Genomic DNA, 19,130 nt, shown 5'->3' on the forward strand with positions numbered 1-19,130 from the left:
TTGGGAGCGACGTGTTCATTCGAGCACAAAACTGCAGACTCATTACATTACTGTTATCTTCTGTAATCTGCGCCTTCTACGTAAATGGCACTCTTCGTTTAAATATTTACCTCAGCAACACTTCGGCAGCTAAAGTTCAAAATCCACTAAACACTCCCTAAAAGCAATCCCCTAATTGCTCCAAAAGATGTCTAATAACCAAGGTATACCAACAAAAAAAAAAAATGTTTCATCAAAGGAATTCCAACATAAATAATTCCAGACAATAACAAATGTAAAGTTTTATTGCATGTAAAACATTGCAATGCAGCTTCAACATGAAAAAAAAAAATAATAATGTAATTGAGCCTAATTTATAATCCGTAGCACGACATGTCGCTTGGCGAGAAAATGTGATTTTGCAATCTAAAGACACATTGCATTCTTCCATAAGCTCCGAGAGGAGAAAGGGATTGGGGACGCCCCCGTCACTCACCACCGGGTAGAGCATACCACATGAATAAAGCTAGACTATAGTCCTTCCCACAGCGAGAAAAGGAAGGGATTGCCCTGGAGGTGGAGAACAGAGCTTATAAGGACAACACCACTTATTTGTGATGACCGCTAAGAGGCCAAGCCTTCTGGACATTATCATCATCTTTTGTATAGTTGTATTGTGGAACATGTCTCCACTAACATTTCTCTGCTTGTACCTATACGAGTATGCGACAAATAAAAAGGGGTAATCTGGACATGACGACTTTGGAAAGGAGCGGCCGCTACACAACAGCAACCAGGAATGTCTATCTATGTGACACGTTACAATGTCTTAGTTTGAAAAACAAAATGCAATTTTCCGACAAGCGACACCGTTGTGTAATGGCATGTAAATTAAGCTTCACGGAACAAACTTTGAGTTGCACACATACATATTGACAACACACACACCACACACATACACCAATGCTAATTCAGACACTGAGCAGCTGAGAAGGTACAGTTGGTAACAGCTACAAAATAATGATTTCAAATTTCTCTGCAGTCAGCAGCAGCAGCAGGCATGTCAATGTTCTTCTGATATTGCCTTCCATAGAGCCGTTTCTCCTACCCATCTACACATTTATCTCAAAACACAGAACAGGTGAAAGATATTGGAAGAACTTGACTTGCCTTGAATTGCCACCTGAGCCAGAATAAACGATTTTACCTTCCCTGCCAGGGGTTTTGAGAAAGGTAATGACGGAACAATAGGGTCAAGGAAGCGACCGACATTCAACATGATTCTTGAAATGGAACAGAAGACGCATTGAGAAGTGCCTGCCTATTGACCCCTTATGGCCACCCTAATTAACAGTGGATTGTGCCTTCTAGCTGCACTATTCATATTTTTAATTCATGGCTAGGTTGGCTTGACAAGAAGTGCAAGTAAGAGGACTTGCTGTACCTATTCGCTGACCATAGCTCCTTCATGAGTTTTAAGGCATACATCAGTAGTCATCCAAGGTTGTGCTAGATGTCTAATCACATTTGTCAAATTCTGTGCATCCCATCCATTAGCCCATGGTTGGCATGGTAACGGCGGGGCTCCTAACCGTGGCATCTTCTTCCTTCCACTGTGATGTCACCGTCTTGATCTGGGTGTAGAACTGGATGCCCTGTTGAATGGGAGAGCCACCAACGTTATGTGGAATTGTGGATGATAACTTCAGTGCTTCCCAAAACATCGGGAGTCGGGACCCTTTTTTACGGGTTGCGACTTGCGAGTAAATATGATATTTGTGTTTCCTACGATGATTAATTTATCATTCCATCAACAAAAGGGCAGACAATGTAGTATATAAGTCAAGTGAAAAGGAGGCCATGCATGCATACTATGCCGTGGTGGGAATTTATCTATTATATCTTCAATGTCAGGCAGAAACTTTATATCTCCATGCTTCATCTTTTGGGTTTTTATACTTTGTGTGACCGTGTCCAACAAAAGTAGCTAAAGTTCAAGTGTTCCATTGCAACAGGTTGTGAGATTATTATAAATCATGTGTTTCGCTATTTGTTTTAAATAGCTAAAATATGGCACATTTTAACCCGTCGTGCTCAAACTAGGGTGCCACTGTTTTGAACATACAAATCTTCCGCCTGACAGCAACCGGTATCATCTTCATTATCAGTGACTCTTGTGGTCTTCTCATTCGTGACGTATCGTTGCTGTCGGGCCAAAACCTCTTATCTCCACATTCTAACTATTTGTGTTTTTTCGTAAATTAACGCCCTACTTGATCATACTATAGCGTCCCACAAAGGCGTCAAAAGTAGCAGATCTGCAAGCTGAGTTTCGAGCTTATAGATCTGCTACTTTTGAATTTGAATCCTGAAAAGTAACACTTTTGGACATATGAGGTTTTTCTACCCGACAGAGACAATATGGTAATCCTTCATGGTTACCTGTTTGCCATAGAAGTTGGTGTCTCCTCTGAACGAGCCTCTGGAGCCAGTGAAGGAGAACATGGGCAGTGGGACGGGGATGGGAACGTTCACACCAATCTGTAGCAACATGAGACAACGCCAACACATTCACTAACTGAAAACAAACGTGTGTTCTCAAATTGTATTCCCATCGCGGATACGACGTGTGAGCTTGTAGGTCGGTGTGTGACAGTCGCGTGAATTGGTCTCGACTCTTTACCTTGCCTTGAGTCCTCGTTACCTACAGCAGCTTTGTTGGAAAGTAGTTCAATTCTCCATTCATGATGCAGTGCTCTATATGCAGTATATTTACAACTATAATATAACATTCTACTGTCTGTAGTCCCAGTATATTTAATTATTTTCAATCCATAACTGTTCGATTCCAAACATAGACCCAGCTTCCCGTACACGCTCTTTACACTCTTACAATTTAAATAAAAATATCTAAGCAAATATAACACAGAAAATAAAGATCAAACAGCATCACAGTGGGTGTTTTATACTTTTGTCGTACGAAGGTGTCGCATGGTGAAAGCAGCTTGTAAATTTGCTGTTATTGCTAAAAAAAAAAAAAAAAACACCACCACAACTTAGTTTTTCCTATAATGTCATGCTCAAAATAGGGATACCAAGTTGAAAGTGGTTAACATCTCCTCGCTTGTGCCAACTAGGGAGAGTCAGAGTGGGCAGAGACGTACCTGGCCCACATCCACCTCGTGGGTGTATTTCCGGGCGGTGGCTCCGTTGGTGGTGAAGATGGCAGTGCCGTTGCCATAAGGGTTGTTGTTGATCATGCCGATGGCCTCGTCCAGAGACGCAGCTTCCAGCACCACCAGCACCGGGCCAAAGATCTCCTCCTTGTAACACGTCATGTCCGTCTGGGGAGAGCCGGAGAACAATGCTCAGCCTCACACACACACACACACACACACCACTGTCTCCCAATTATCGTCTCTTGTCGGGTGGAAACCTCCTATGTACATGACAAATGGCAAAAGGAGCAGATCGACAAGCTGAAAATGTGTTGCTTCGCGTCGTGTTTTGAGCTTGTGGATCTGCTGCTTTTTGATGTTTGTGTGTGATGCTGTAGAATCAAATAGGGCACTGATTTACAAAAAAAAAAAAACTAAAAAAGTTAGAATACAGGGATTATAAGGTTTTTGCCTGATAGCAATGATAGATATCAACTGCCAGTTTGATATGCGTTCGACCTCCATTTGAAATACTGTCGTTTTTAAATCTCTGGGACCCCAATTTACCCTGCACAACTCATAATTAATTTAACTCTGAGAGTGTACAAATGGAACCTGTGTCTATTCCTGCGTATTCAATGCAAAAGTAAAATAATGTAGCAGTACGAGTTTCCACTCTCCTCTGAATAGGAGAGTACCATGCCCTTCTTCAGGTTAGATGACAGCCGTCACACCATATGACGTAAATCAGTTTGCTTTTAGTGTCATCATAAGATGTAAATGTTTTTAAGGCATAGTTTTCTCACCTCATTAAAAATTATAGCCCTTACCAATCTGAATCAAAAGCCATTCGACAGATGGTTTCAGGAGCCTCTTCACATCAAAGACATATTCTGTTTTTATCCACCAATGAAACAAATTGATCTAGACTACTTATCCCAAAGGCCACATGCCACGTGAACTTTATGCTATCAAAACATGAAAGACATTTTCTACATCCATCAAAGTACAAAGTTAAGTTCTATTGACAGGAGTATGCAAGCAGAAAATTGCAATCCGAGGAGGCTACAGATTTACACACCATTTAAACATTTGTGGATTGCAGCGTATTTAATGCAAACACTGGAACTGATAGGAAACATGGGTGGAGGTTGTCACTTTGAGAGGGCCCAATGGTTTTGTGAATGAGCAACACATTTTTCCCCTCACAAGCTTCAAGGCAGCTCTCATATGGTGCAATAAATCTACTTTATAGAGAATAATAGCCTCCCATGTGAAAGCAGAAATCAATCTCCCATCTGAGTTTTACAACATAGAAAATTCTCAGCAAAAGCATCAATATGTGACAAAAACAAATTTGAGACGGAGAAGATTGGAAATGTGCATGTGCACCTTTTAAGAAAAAGTTTGAGTTCCTTTAGAGAACTTGTTTGTTTGAGTTCACACATTAACGGCTAAATTAGGGGTGTGGTACTGTAGTTTAGCATGAAATAACATGCTTATTAATTAAACATTAATTAAACACACCCTTCAAGGACCACTTCACCACTTTTCAACCTATCTTCATACAATAGGTCCTCACTATTTTTTCTACACTTTTTTCTACTCAGCCTGTGTCTCATAAGGGCTGTGGGCAGTTCAGAAACCCGTCCACCAGTGACATCATCGATGGGGAATCCAAGCTAATAAAAACTGCCGAGTCCTGAAAAGTTGCATTGCAAAAATGGAAGCTATTGTTCTCACGATAACAAAAATCTAAACATTTTTGTAAAAAAGACTGCCAGAAGAAAATGGTGCCATTTTAACATGATTATTAGTGAGGAGTCGAGGACCTATTATAGACGAATTCAGAAACGGGATACTAAGCATTTAAAGTATAAAGTACAGCAACCTTGTGTTCATAAAATAGAAAGATTGGGTATTGGGCAAGACTGACGTTATGCATCTTTCAGGACCTTTCACTGCTTGTCTCAACCATTTACTCTATGGCTCTGCTCTCAGCCACCGCGGTGGATATTTGGTGGACACTACTGCAGCAGCCATAAACTACACAGGTTCATTCCGATGTTCTGGGCATCTTTGTAATGTTAGCGTTAGTAAAAAGCAGGTAAAAGAGTAACGTTTGAGGCAGACTAACATGAGTCACTCTACAGTTCACTGTAGTAGAAGAGGTGCGGGTTTACCCCGCAGCTATGTCGGCTCCGCCTACAGGAAATACGTAAGGTGCGACCATGAGACCTGTTTCTGAATTAGTCTATATGAAGATAGGTTGAAAAGTGGTGAAGTGGTCCTTTAAGGCTTGACTCACCTTTGAGGAGCTGATAATATTATATTTGGCTACAATCACATGTTGGAAAGAACAAAAGCCAAACCAAAAATTGGTGAAAATATTCCCCCAAAACCTGGAACAGCCAAGTTAAAACTTTGTTTATGACCTTTCTAAAAGTCACAAAAGCTAAGAGAAACTCCTTGACTGAGAGCCAAAGTCAAAGTAGCCTCGGAAAACCCAGACGTTTTATTAAAGTCAAAGTGACCGTGACTTTTCTTCACTTGAGACTTTTGACGTTTGTTGACATTTAGTTTAGCAAGGACACAATACTGTGATAGATGGTTTGTGTTATCATTTCGCCAACATTATTCAGCCTTGAGGAACAATTAAAAAAAGATCTTGTTTCTATCAGGGTTCCAACTCTTTACAAGAGACAACTTTCCTTTCCAGGACAGTCTGACTCAAACCTAAATTGGTCATTCATTATCATATACTTAATACTACAGTTTTGTAACTTTTACATCGATAATGATTAACTTGCAATAAAACAAGTTACTTTTTATAGTTGCTGACTGACAGCAGTAGAACAATTAATAGACAGGACCATTTATTTATAAATGAAGCCAAAACCTACTTAGCATTTATTTAGAAATAAACGCTATCGGAAACAATTCAGACATACAGTATGAGTGTGCAGCTCTCCCTTTTCTTACGTTGCATAATTATGTTTCGGACTGCTGGGTAAACATATTAGGCAATTTCAAGATGTCTGTGTGGGTTCAGAATAACTTGTGATGATCGAGCACTTACCATCATTTTTGTACGACTACATTTTATGGTCTAAATAATTAGCATAAATGTATTGAACAATCAAAAAGACAAGACATCCACAGCTACACTGGCCAAACTCATTTTATAAATTCAAGGGGCTAAACAATGATTCTGGAATTAAGTTTTCATCCAATAGGGAGCATCTGAACGTTGCCACTCGTGACTCACCTGACCAATTCATACATTTATATTTTCTAAAAACCTGCAGTCATCACTTTTCTTATACGCAACATATGTATTAACTTCTCTTGCGAAATTTACCAGGCATTATCCAGACCTTTTATAAACCTAGTACAAACCCCCATCTATTCTCAATTTACCCAATGAGATGGTCCTTCAGTGCAAGGTTGACTAATCCTCATCAGTTTCACACCCGACTACACACAATCTGTAGTGTCCTGTACTCCAACATCATGTCAAGGGCAGCGATATACATCCTCCTTACCACTGGAGGGGTATCAGACATGATTCATGAGTGACCCAATGATCAGAATACCTTCTGATCACTGGGTCTTCTCAATAGTTTGCTGAAAATAGCTCAACAAGCTCAACGTGTTGTGATCTTGTAGATCAGCTATTTTCAGTGCGCCAGACCATGCTCCACTAAGTATAACAAAGCCTTTACTGGAGATGTGTCTTATAGCAGTTATTTCAACATAAAATGCTGCATTCAAGTTCAGGAGAGTTTCGGAAAAGGCAATTCTCTTGGAATGTTGCCTTGTAGAGCCAGCCATGGAAAGGGTGACATTTGCAATTCTTTCACCATAGTACATGAAAATGTACAGACTTGCTGGTAAAAGGGCAGGTGCTCAAGCCCAATTTGATTTGTGTGGGCACATGCCTGAAAATATGGCTAGGTCTTAGGCATCCAATTTATTTTGCTGGGGTAAACACATGCCTTATAGAGCGTCGCAGTCCCGCCCCCTACCATGGACCAGGAAATGATTCTCCGTTCATTTTCCTCATAGACATTTCAGAAAGTATTTATTTAAACACGTTTACGCCGCGGACAAAGCCAACTCGAGTCGTGACAAATCATGACAACAAACACAATTCTTTGGGCCGAACAAATAATTACACTTTTTTTGTTGTTTTTCTTCTTTGTAATTATTTGTTTGGTCCAAAATATTGTTTGTGTTGTCATGAGTCAACTCGAGTTGGCTTTGTCTGCGACGTAACCGTCTTTAATTAATACTTTTTGAAATGTCTATGGGAAAAATGCATTGGGATTCATTTCCTGGTCCATGGTAGGGGGTGGGACTGCGGCGCTCTATAGATATGGATACCATAAATAATGTATATATGGAACAAACGTATCACAAAGGAATCCATGGATTGATTGTATGTATTTGACATGGAAGCACGGTCTTGCCATGATGCCCGGTCTATGCATTTATTAATTTTATTTCTATGTTTTGACGCATTAATGTCATGTTTATTGCGGATCATCCACCAAATGCCAGGCTAAGAAACCGATATCTGAAAACATTCCTAAAAATAGCACGATTCCACACGCCAGAAATCAAAGCAAATATAAGTTATCCTCAAATGGTTATCCATTTAAGCCCCATATTCATTGGCATAAGACGAATAGGGGAAAGGTATCTGTTATTTTCACTATTTAAAAAAAAAAGGAATGGCAGGTTGAAAGTGGCTAATCCACAGAAAGGATGCTACAACTACAAATTTCTATTTCATATTTGTCCAGTGACTAATTTTCAGTATTTCATGTTCATGAAAAGGTTATTACAGGTGCAGCCGCTGCTCCCGGTCAAAGCAGACAGGGGGGGGGGGGGGGGGGGGGGGGTCTCACCGTAACGTTGCTTATGATGGTGGGTCCCACAAAGTTTCCGTTCTCGTATCCTTTGACCTTGACGTTCCTGCCGTCCAACAGCACCTTGGCTCCCTCGTCCACACCGCTCTGGATCAAAGAGTCCACCCTGGTCTTGGCTGCAGGAGAGATGAGGGGGCCCACGTCTGCTCCGGGCTGATCACCTACAACACACACACACACACACACACACACACACACACACACACTCATTCATTATTACGATGAAAAGCATCACGAATCACGATGTGATGCACAATGAAAAAACAGAATTGGAAGATTCTTGAAAACTTGCCCAGAACTATACTAGGGATTAACGTGGTCAATGTGGAACACTCACCTGCATTGACCCGCAGCACTTTAGAGCGCTCCACCAGCTCTGGGAGCCATTCCTTAGCCTCGCCCACTAGGATGGCGGTGGAGAGAGCCATGCACCGCTGGCCTGCAGCCCCGAAGGCAGCGCCCACCAGCTGGTTGAGAGTGTTCTCTTTGTTGGCATCAGGCATCACCACACCGTGGTTTTTGGCTCCCTAAAAAAGAAAAACAAAAACAAAACAAAACACAAAAAACAAACCTCAGTGATTTGCTGCCAAGATCCGGTTTGGTTTTCTATAGCATAAAACGAGATTAAAGGCATTTTGAGACACGGCGGCGCAGTCGGTAGCGTAGTTGCCTCACAGCTAGAAGGTCCAGGATTCAATTCCCGCCGAGGACACTGATCCTCCGCATCAACGCTCCAGGTTGGCAGAGGGAGAGTAGCACCCAGGATTACAGTTTAGGCATTGGCATCGGATGAAAAAATGGATTACAAAAATTGTGGGATAAAGATTGTTTAAAAAAAAACAAAAAAAGATTAAAGACGTTTTGGACCATAATGATGGCAACTCAGGGTGATGCGTGGGTGGTCACTGGTCACAGACAGTAAAAGAAACCAACATTTCCTAATAGCAAATTTAGGAAAAGCCAATAAGGGGATGCATTTGTCACAGTACATTTGCACATGTGTGAAATTTGGCTTGTACATCAGTGGCCGCTATTAATACAGTGTCTTGCTCAGGGACACAGACCATAAACAGGGTCGAACTGGGGACATTCCGAGTCCCAGACAGACTCTCTACTTGAACTGGACAATTCATTAAGCAAACATATCACGTACCATATTGGATTGTACCCGCTTGCCGTTCTTAGAGCCCCTCTCGTAGATGTACTCCCCGGCCTGATTGGAGCCCACGAAGCTGATGGCCTTGACGGCAGGATGGTCGCAGATGAAGTTCACAGCTAGACAGGAGGTTAAGGATGGTCAGCGTTATGAATATGAACCCAGTCCGTTTCATCTTCACCGGCGCCTCCCGCTCAAGGCACTTTATAATGGCAGGACAGTATGTGATATGGGGCTGCAAATGATGCCCTCCAGCCTGCGGCGTATGGTAAATTATTACCGACGTACCTACACATAAAGCAGCTTTAACACAGTATGCAAATCCACCTTTCTCGAGATACACCAAAGGGCACATCATTAGTGTTTACTGTAAATGATCCCGAGATATTTTTCAATTTAACGCAGCACTCACAACTTATTTCCATATTTCACAAGATATTCACATGGCATAATTCCATGCATTCTCTCTAGAGTCCGACCAAAGACAGATTCCAATGCCAATCCTGAGACCTAGACCACTGATTACCGATGTTATGACCAGTATTTGCATGCAATGTATTTTCTAAAAATAACAAAAAAAGAAAGACTTTAATAAAGATTACATTTCAGAAGAATTCATCTATAAAACGTATTTACCTATAATGATTGAAACATGTTGGCTTCATAACTACCGATACCTACACATATCAAGTCAATCAGTCAAATAATGACCAAATACCAACAGAGCACAGCAACTTGCAATGGGCCTGGTTTTCAAAATACTAGGAGCAGTGCCCAACTGCCCATGTAACTCTCAAACTAAAGAGTGAGAAACAGCCACGGGCACAATACCAGAGGGAGCTCATTTCCTCCCCCAGATTCTGCACAAACATGGGGATGAATTCATTCTACCATTATGCCACCAAAATGTGGAATACCCTACCAACAGCCATCAAAAAGTGTGACTTAGTCCCAACCCTCCTTCAAAACCACCATACAAAAAAAAAGTGCACCGGTCTGCGATTTGCAACTGGACCTACTGTAGGTAGTGATCCAAAATAAATGACCTCCCACTGTTTTTTCTGTACATATACTTGTACTGCTCCTAGTAGATGATTTTAACACTAACTATAACGATATCGCTCGCCATTGTATTTTGGTTTTGTAAACTCTGCCATCCATATGACTTAGAACAATTTTAAAAACTAAATTGTGTGAATGGGCCTTAAATAAAGTATTAAAATCAATCAAAACCGTTACGTCAGTTGTGCTCTAATTCTGCCCCTCCCCACACTAGCGCCTTTTCCTAAACAATTAACACAATAATGTAAATTGATTATGAGGATGCCTGGTCTAATTCTTTATTAGTTATTCCCAACCGGCGCTGGTGCATGCCATGGTCTAGCAACGTGTCCATTTTGCTGCGTAATAGTCGTTGTGCATTGGCTGCATACGTGCAGTTGCTCAGTCTCAACTCGATCAAGGTGTCAGAAGGGCAAATAAACAATGTGAGTCATGACGTCCCCCTCCCAAATGTCCCCGCACTTTTCACACACACACCCCCCCCCCCCTCCTCACCTGCGTGCTGGCCATGGATGACGTTGAGGGTCCCGTCGGGCGCCCCGGCATCCTGCAGCAGCTTGACCAGCAGCATGGTGCAGCCGGGGACGCGCTCAGACGGCTTCATCAGGTAGGTGTTGCCGCACACCATGCCAATGGGGAACATCCACAGGGGGATCATGGCGGGGAAGTTGAACGGTGCGATGCCAGCGCACACGCCGATGGGCAGCCGGTAGGTGAACGTGTCCATGTCCTTGGCGATGGACGGCAGCGTCTCGCCCAGCATCAGCGACGTGATGCTGCACGCGTGCTCCACCACCTCTAAAGGGGGGCAGAGCATAGAGTTATATAGGATAGAGTGCAGACCAGAGCGACAGCCCTGCCCCCTGCTATTCATTTCAATGGAAGAATGGAAGTTGCTCAGTTGCGTTTTGAAGCACCCGGAAGAACGCTCTACTTCTGCATTATTTTTATTTGGCCACCAAATGACCAAAATGTGTTAAAACCCCTTTCCTCATGCTAAATGCACGGGCCCGCCTGCAGTCCCAGCCTTGACCAGTAGGGCCGAGCACTTAAATGTTGGCAAGCTGTTCTGGAGGCTTGGGACAGACACGTTGTGAGCTTGTAGATCAGCCATTATGTAGATCAGCCATTATGATGCCGTCAAGGCCTGGGTACATTGTGGACTTCACGTCTGCTGTTCTCGAACTTTTACATAACTACAGTAGGGTCCATTTGGAACCCAGGAGGTCCCTGAACCTCACTTTGAGAACTATTACAATACTGCATGTATGATTGAATTTGTGCTCATCAAAAATTATAATGAAGGGTAAGGAACTGGAATCGTTATGAACTCCTAAAAGCATCACAACCCTAGAGGTGGACCCTTAGCGGTATTACATGCATGATGTAGTGACACATGTAGGCTGCACAATAACTTCATAGATGTGGTAACAGTAGTGACACATTTAGGCTGCACAATAACTTCATAGATGTGGTAACAGTAGTGACACATGTAGGCTGCACAATAACTTCATAGATGTGGTAACAGTAGTGACACATGTAGGCTGCACAATAACTTCATAGATGTGTTGCAGTGACACATGTAGGCTGCACAATAACTTCATAGATGTGTTGCAGTGACACATGTAGGCTGCACAATAACTTCATAAATCATGTGGTAACAGAATCTGTTAAATCTGATGCAATGAAAACTAAAAAGGTGAGCCATTAATCATTTCATAATGGAACTCTCAAGTGCTTGATAATATGGTAGTTTATAAAGGTGCCCTCTTGGCTCTTGTACAATTCAAAAATAATTATTGAACCATTCATTGTGAATCTCAGGCGTCGTGTGGCCATCTGTTGTATGACATACTGCATCTATGATGCAACTGTGGGCAGGGTTTAAAGAAATATGACAAGTTTTCATTTATGCTCCGTCGTACGACAGTGTTGCGTGCCAAAATGAGCAAACCTACAATCTCACAACATGTCGCAAGTTATGAGCTTGTAGTCACAACGCGTTGCACATTATGAGCTTGTAGGCCAGCTATTTTCAACGCACGACAATAAAATACTTTATTAGAAATTATGGCCTACACAGGACATTTGGTGCTGATTTGAGTGGTTTAAGAGATTAGCTTTGGACAAACACACAGACCATCCCTCTAATAGACTGTTAGCCTCCTGCAGAGCCATGCCATTTGAAAAACACATAATTCCAGACACAGTGAAGAAAGAATTAGTCACCCACACCCTAGGTTTTAATTCAATAAATTGTAATTACGCTGACATTAGTCTTACAAGACTCTACACCAGCACCAGTGAAATACAATCATTTGGCTGCCTCCATATGGCATGCATAATTACACCTTAACGAGATGTTCACATTAAGATCATGACTGGACAACGTTTAAATGTCAAGAATTCAAATATAATCCATTTATTCAAGCTTTTAGAAGCCTATATATATATATATATATATACTGTATTTGCGGTTTAAATAGAATGCTTAAAAACTTTGCTATCGGCACATTCATTTAGCATGCTTGGCTGGTGTCCGGCTCAACCAGAAATAATGGTCACCCTCAAGCCAATTAAGATTGAGCTATCAACTCAAGAGCAATGGGATCAGGGAGTGATAAATGAAGACCTGTCGAGAGAAAAGTTGGTTAAAAGACAACAGGGCTTAAAAGGTTCCCACGGGGGGAATTGGATCTCTTGGAGCATGCTTAGGGCCCTTTTCCACTGCACCATTCTGAGGACGCTTAATAGCTGTTCCTGAGTGTGTACAGGAGACAGGAAACCGAGGGAAGAGAGATGGGAGGCACGCGAAACGCGACTCAAACTTGCGCCCTTGCGACTCACACTTCAAATGCTCTAATCTAACAACTGAAAATACATTGAGAGCTTGTAGATGGGCTATTTTCACTGTGCAACATGCTGCCATAGATGGAATCCAAATGGAATCCGTTGTGGCCACTGAGAACTTGAATCCATGAGGATGCATAGATTAATTGAATGAGTGAAAAGATCCTGCAGATGAATCAATTGTGAACTAATGGTTAGTTGTGGTGTGTGCGCTTTACTTACGCAGTCCTCTGAACACGTCTCCCTCGGCATCGGCCAGAGTCTTGCCCTGCTCCAGAGTGATGAGCTTTGCTAGCTCTTTCTGCAAAAATAAAATTGTTATTGTTTTAAAGGTCTTTCTGGTTAACAACTCAACGTCAGTAAAGGATTACTTAACCACTTAAACCCTATACAATTGACCGGCGTCCTTCAGGGCTCTATAGTAGTGTATTTTCTGTTTATAAGGTGAAAGCTTTCGCTTGAAATAGCCAATCCACAAGCTAACACCGCATCGCATCGCCTTCCCCACAATAAGGATTTAATTCTAAATCAGGCATACAGTCATTATTGCCTTCAGGCCAAGGACCCCTTAGCTAAGAGAGAGATGAAGCAGGGACAGCCACTACATACTTTATAAAATAGTGTTGCAGTCTGCAGATTAACACAATCAGCCCCGGGATTCCTTCAAAATAGGAGCTCTCTGAATATTCTTCTCTCGTTTGATATGATTGAAGTAAGATGCGCTAGGACGTGTACAGCACTGTACACATGTCATTGCAACCCGTCGGTTGAATTGCTTATGAGTCATGACGTGTGGACGATCTTTTTCATAGATTTACTAGCTTTATAGACTTGTTTGACAGTACTATCATCAGTATTCGTTTGATTGTTTACACATAAACTTTCTATTATTATGTTGGATTCATGTTCATGTGTATTTTCAGACATTTAACCACTTAAACACTCAATACTTTGTAAACTTGACCTTTGGCTCTGTATTTGCCCTTGTCGTTATTGTCCCCCTCTACTCGCCACAAAATGCTCCTGCGTTCTGAGCTTGTGAGGGCAGATTCACACTATGGTCAAGGGTGCGTACTCGAGACCACTTGGCAGATGTTGTGGTAGTGCGAATGCTGCGTACCGCTCCCCGGAGCGTATCACCCAGACAGACCGCATGGAGGTAGTCTCGGGACCGATTAAAGTATACTCAGATACGGATCGATGCAATGTGAATGCATTGAATCCAGTTGAATGAAGTATATTCGGGTGCAGAAGAATCAAGGCCAATGTTAATCATGGCCAGCCAGCAGGGACCAGGCAATTGTATTCGGGAACAGTTTGAATCAAACGGACTCGGTGTGAATCTGCCCTAAATCTGCTAATTTCATTGTTCATTCATCAACATTGCTCCCAGAATAGGGATGCTAGGGTTCAAGTGGTTAAAGCGGCACAATGTAACTTATTGTTTTGTTAATAATACAATATAACATATACAAGAGTCGTATTTTGCCTCCCTGCTCTTCTATTGAGACATTTAGATTGTGTCATGTCTGACCTAGACACAGGATCTGACACAAATTTTGCCCTGATGGTCGAGATTCAATTCATCTCCTGAGCAAAGCAGCATTAGGTCAATGGCAAAAATGTAAGCCCTTTCGCAGGAAAGGTTTCAAATCTGGGGTAGAAGAGGATAGTTACATAGTGCAGCTTTAATATTCATTTATCACACAAGGATTTGGCAGCCCCCCAAACTCACACAGAGTCTGTTTGATTCAAACTGTTCCCAAATACGGTTACCTGGTCCCCGCTGGCCATGATTCATATTGGCCTTGATTCTTCCGCACCAGAGTACGCTTCTTTCAACTGTATTCAATGCTTTCACATTGCAGCGATCCGTATCCGAGCACACTTCAATTGGTCCCGAGACTACCTCCATGCAGTCCTAACGGTTGGGTGATCCGCTCCGGGGAACGGTACGCTGCAGTCACACTACCACAACATCTGCCAAGTGGTCCCGAGTGCGCACCCGGGACCATACTGCGAATCTGCAATAAGATCCATATGGTCTAGGGCACCGTTTCCCAAACAGTGGATCAGGACCCATGTATGGGTCCCTTCCTTTATTTTGTTTCCTACATCGTTTGTAATTATTATTATTTCAAAAGATTTTCAAAAAACATTCACCCCCAAAAATGTAAAAATTTTCATGAATTAAAAACAAATTCAATGATTTTCTTTTCAGTAATTTCATGAATAAATAAAAGAAAAATCTAAGAAATTCCATAAATTAGATTAGATTAGAAAATAGCCGATCGGCCCAGGCGGTGGCGTAACCGTCTGGGCACCCGACTGGTAATCCAGTCGCAGTGTGCCGCGGGTTCGACTCCCGAGCCCGACACGGCCTTTACTGCATGTCTTCCCCCATCTCTCTCCCGTTTCCTGTCAGCCTACTGTCTGTCCCTTCAAAAACCAATAAAAGGCGTAAGCCGCAAAAAAATATCTTAGAAAAAAGAAAAAAAAATAGCCGATCAAAAGCTTACAACACGGCGCGAAGCGGCGCGTTGTGAACTATTTTCACTAGTTTGGGTCCCAAGCAAATAATCTAATTTCTCTGTTGGGTCTTGAGCTAACGAGTTTGGGAACGACTGGTCTAGGGGGACGGGCTTTCCTTACAATGTTGTCCTTGATGAGCTGCTGGTAGCGGAGGAAGACCTGCTGCCTGCTGAGGATGGAGGTCTCCGACCACGAGCGGAAGGCCCTGGAGCACGAGTCCACAGCCGCCAGCATCTCCTCCTGGGTGGCTTTGGGGACGCGTCCTACCACCTCGTTGGTGGCCTGAAGAAAGAAACAGAGACAAGGACATCATGGATTAAAGCAAAATAAAATCTCACGACTGAAAATGTTTATATGACCATGTCCTAGTGTGCGACTTGTACCCTCTCACACCAGCACGATTCCTAAACAATTAACACAATATGTAAGTTCATATGGAATCCAAATGACTGAAATCAATCGTGGCGACTGAAAACTTGAATCCATGCAAGACAATCCGGTGAGACTGCATTTACACCTCGAGAGAGCATAGCTGAGGACATAATAATCTTATTACGTGCCATACATTAGCCCATCAATATTAATAACCAGGGCCTTTTTGTTATGTGAAAATACTATTCACAGGTATTTATTTCATTTGACGGGGGTGTGTGAGCAGATGACTTTTTTAATGCTATAGTCATCAATCGTTGCCTTGCTGGAGGGCTAAAAACCGAACCGCCAAACGAGCAGACTGCCGCCAACGCTGGAGTTAAAGGAAATTAATGCATCAACGCGTCAAGGTTAAATTCAACTGGCTGTGTAGAATGGGGCTCCAATTTCCACACGAGCTCATTTTCCTCCCTCTGTAGCTTCGAGACAAATCATTATTACAAGGCTGCATTGCTTTTTTTGTGCTCGTGTAAAACACATCTTAAATTACTGCCGGGGATGTATGTGGGAATGTGTGTGTGTGTGTGTGTGTGTGTGTGTGTGTGTGTGTGTGTGTGTGTGTGTGTGTGTGTGTGTGTGTGTGTGTGTGTGTGTGAGTCGGTGGGGGGAGATTAGCTGTCATTCAGAACAAATACTTAAATACTTACAGGGTTGTGAATGTCGAGCCATTCAGGCGAGTTGGATTCGACAAACTTGCCGTCAATAAACAACTTGGTGGTGGGCTGGGGGAATAATAGAAGCATAGTTAATAGTTATTACTATAAACTCCTCTCTGGCTGCTATACTAATAGGAGACACTCACACTCGAGTTAATATGTTCAATCAGTGGTTCTCAAACTGTTTTAATTCAGGGACCCCTATAACTCTTGAGTGATCCAACGCAACCAAATCATCCAAATGGACCAGGGGAATCATTGAGTCACAGACCTGTAGGGAGGTAGGGGTGCATTTGGACCTTGGCCTCAACTTAAGGAACCCCGACTGAGGGTCCCTGGACCCCACTTTTGAGAACCAATGATATTAGTTCATGAGTGCATCATGACTGAGTGCAGGAGACCCTTCGGGACCCTTTTCTGAAGTTTGGTCGAAGGTAACCCTAGGGTCCCTAATCGATTATTCCACTCTCCATGGGATGCAGATTTACCTAGGCTGCGTTCACGGAGAGCCGCGCCGTCACTTGAGTGTTGGTGAGATGTTTCAAAGATGCATAACGCAGCTATAGGAGACAACGGAAACGTGGGAGAAACTGCATTAACCACCGATGCCGTTAAGTATTATTAATCTTTTTTTTAAGTTTTGTCTTCTCTGAAATTCTCTCTCCTCCTTGACTTCCTTATTGACTTCCCATTGTACCGCCTCCCGAGCGACGGGCTAGCTGCGTGTTCCTACGTTACTGGCTCGCACCGACCACCCTGCCCTGGTGCGGGAGGCGGTACAAGGGGAAGTCAATAAGGAAGTCAAGGAAGAGAGAGAATTTCAGAGAAGCCAAAACTTCAAACTTCAAAAATACTTAACGGCATCGGCGGTTAATGCAGTTTCTCCCACGTTTCCATTGTCTCCTATAGCTGCGTTAAGCATCTTTGAAACATCTCACCAACACTCAAGCGACGGCGCGGCTCTCCATGAATGCAGCCTAGGTAAATCTGCATCCTATGGAGAGTGGAATAACCGATTAGGGACCCTAGGGTTACCTCCGTCCAAACTTCAGAAAAGGTAAACTAGGGTCCCGAAAGGGGCTAGAGTCGGGCTTACCACAGAAGCAGAGTAACACTTGCGACCCAACTGGAGTGGGGCCTGCAAGAAACAAAGTTATACATTATATTTATTACATACAACATAACATATAGTTCAGTTTCATGCATTGCAATTCAGCATTTGAGCCGAAACAGCTAGCATAAGATACGTTGTGTGCTTTAACTACACTTGCTAAACCAGTTCACTTACCAAACCAACCTGTTATATAATATAATATTAGAATGCCTGGACGAGCATTGGAACATGCGTGTAATGCAACGTGTCTACTACTCTGCAAGGCAATGCAACTATACTTTGCCTGCTTTGCTAGCTACCCATATAATCCCATACCGTTGTATTCTGCACACAAAAAACGTACGTAAGAAAAGTAGTCACTGTGTGTTTACCTTCTTGTTCAAGAGACGCCTGGCGAGCATTCCTGCCATCATGGCTCAGATGCGTTCTGTTTGCTAATGTTTCTCCTTGCAGCGACCCAGCCAACACAGACAAGTCAGTCCCAGAGGAGAACCGGACACGTCAAAAGCCTAATAGCTGTGTTTTTTATGCGATCTATAAACGCGCCCGGGGTTGTCAGCCCGTGGCAGGCGGACGGTGCACGTGTTTTGTAGATCTGTGAAAGCTGCACTGCACGTCCGCTTGCGTTTTACACTCTGGTCTGGCCGTCACCATTTCCGCTGATCGTGGGCGGGACAAAGAAAGCAAGCCCACAACAACCAATCCGTTCGCTTAGATCGAGAACGGCCCTAAATTATACGAAGCCGATTGGCTACACCCCAGACGTCAAACCAATCAACGTTGATCGCTTTACAATAGGACCAGGACCGCCTCGCCTGAGCCAAATATCTTCGGCCCTGTTATTCTAACTATTTGAATTTCTTTACTTCAACTATTTAACCTTTAAAATAATAATAATAAAGTGCATCAGTTTTTGGCAAAGTTTTATAAAAGATTGTCAGCACGACATGTCTGCTACTTTTAGGCCATAATTATGTCTGACTTGAATCGTTTCTTTATACCTAGCTAGGAGAGCAGCAAATAGATCACATATCACCTGTTGCCATGACAACGTACACATGAGGCTATGGAGTTTCTACAGTGGAGTTGCCAAGATGTTGCACAGTGGATAGAATTCATAGGATATCCACAATACAAGGTGGGTAGGTTCAATTCAACATAGTGAAGCAGTGGATCTCGAACATATTCACATGGACCACCAAATTGATCTTGTATTTTTTGGGCCGCCACAGACCCCCATTTGAAATTGTGCCAGCT

The 19,130-nt window shown here is 42.7% G+C and overlaps 1 protein-coding gene across 1 annotated transcript; it reads right to left on the reverse strand.

Moving 5' to 3' along the window:
* Positions 1-266: 266 nt before the first annotated feature.
* On the reverse strand, positions 267-18,508 carry LOC306940443 (methylmalonate-semialdehyde/malonate-semialdehyde dehydrogenase [acylating], mitochondrial-like). The gene is made up of 12 exons (XM_079525526.1): positions 18,245-18,508; positions 17,856-17,897; positions 16,751-16,825; positions 15,792-15,953; positions 13,362-13,440; positions 10,785-11,087; positions 9,225-9,346; positions 8,409-8,598; positions 8,051-8,232; positions 3,144-3,323; positions 2,422-2,520; positions 267-1,634 (listed from the first exon to the last, which is right to left on the reverse strand). Exons 1-12 carry the CDS (start codon positions 18,284-18,286, stop codon positions 1,533-1,535), a joined length of 1,578 nt encoding a protein of 525 aa, XP_079381652.1. The 5' UTR covers positions 18,287-18,508; the 3' UTR covers positions 267-1,532.
* Between the last annotated feature and the right edge of the window lie 622 nt (positions 18,509-19,130).

The sequence above is a fragment of the Electrona antarctica genome (assembly GCF_951216825.1).
Source record: "Electrona antarctica genome assembly, chromosome: 17".
Classification (NCBI taxonomy): domain Eukaryota; kingdom Metazoa; phylum Chordata; class Actinopteri; order Myctophiformes; family Myctophidae; genus Electrona; species Electrona antarctica.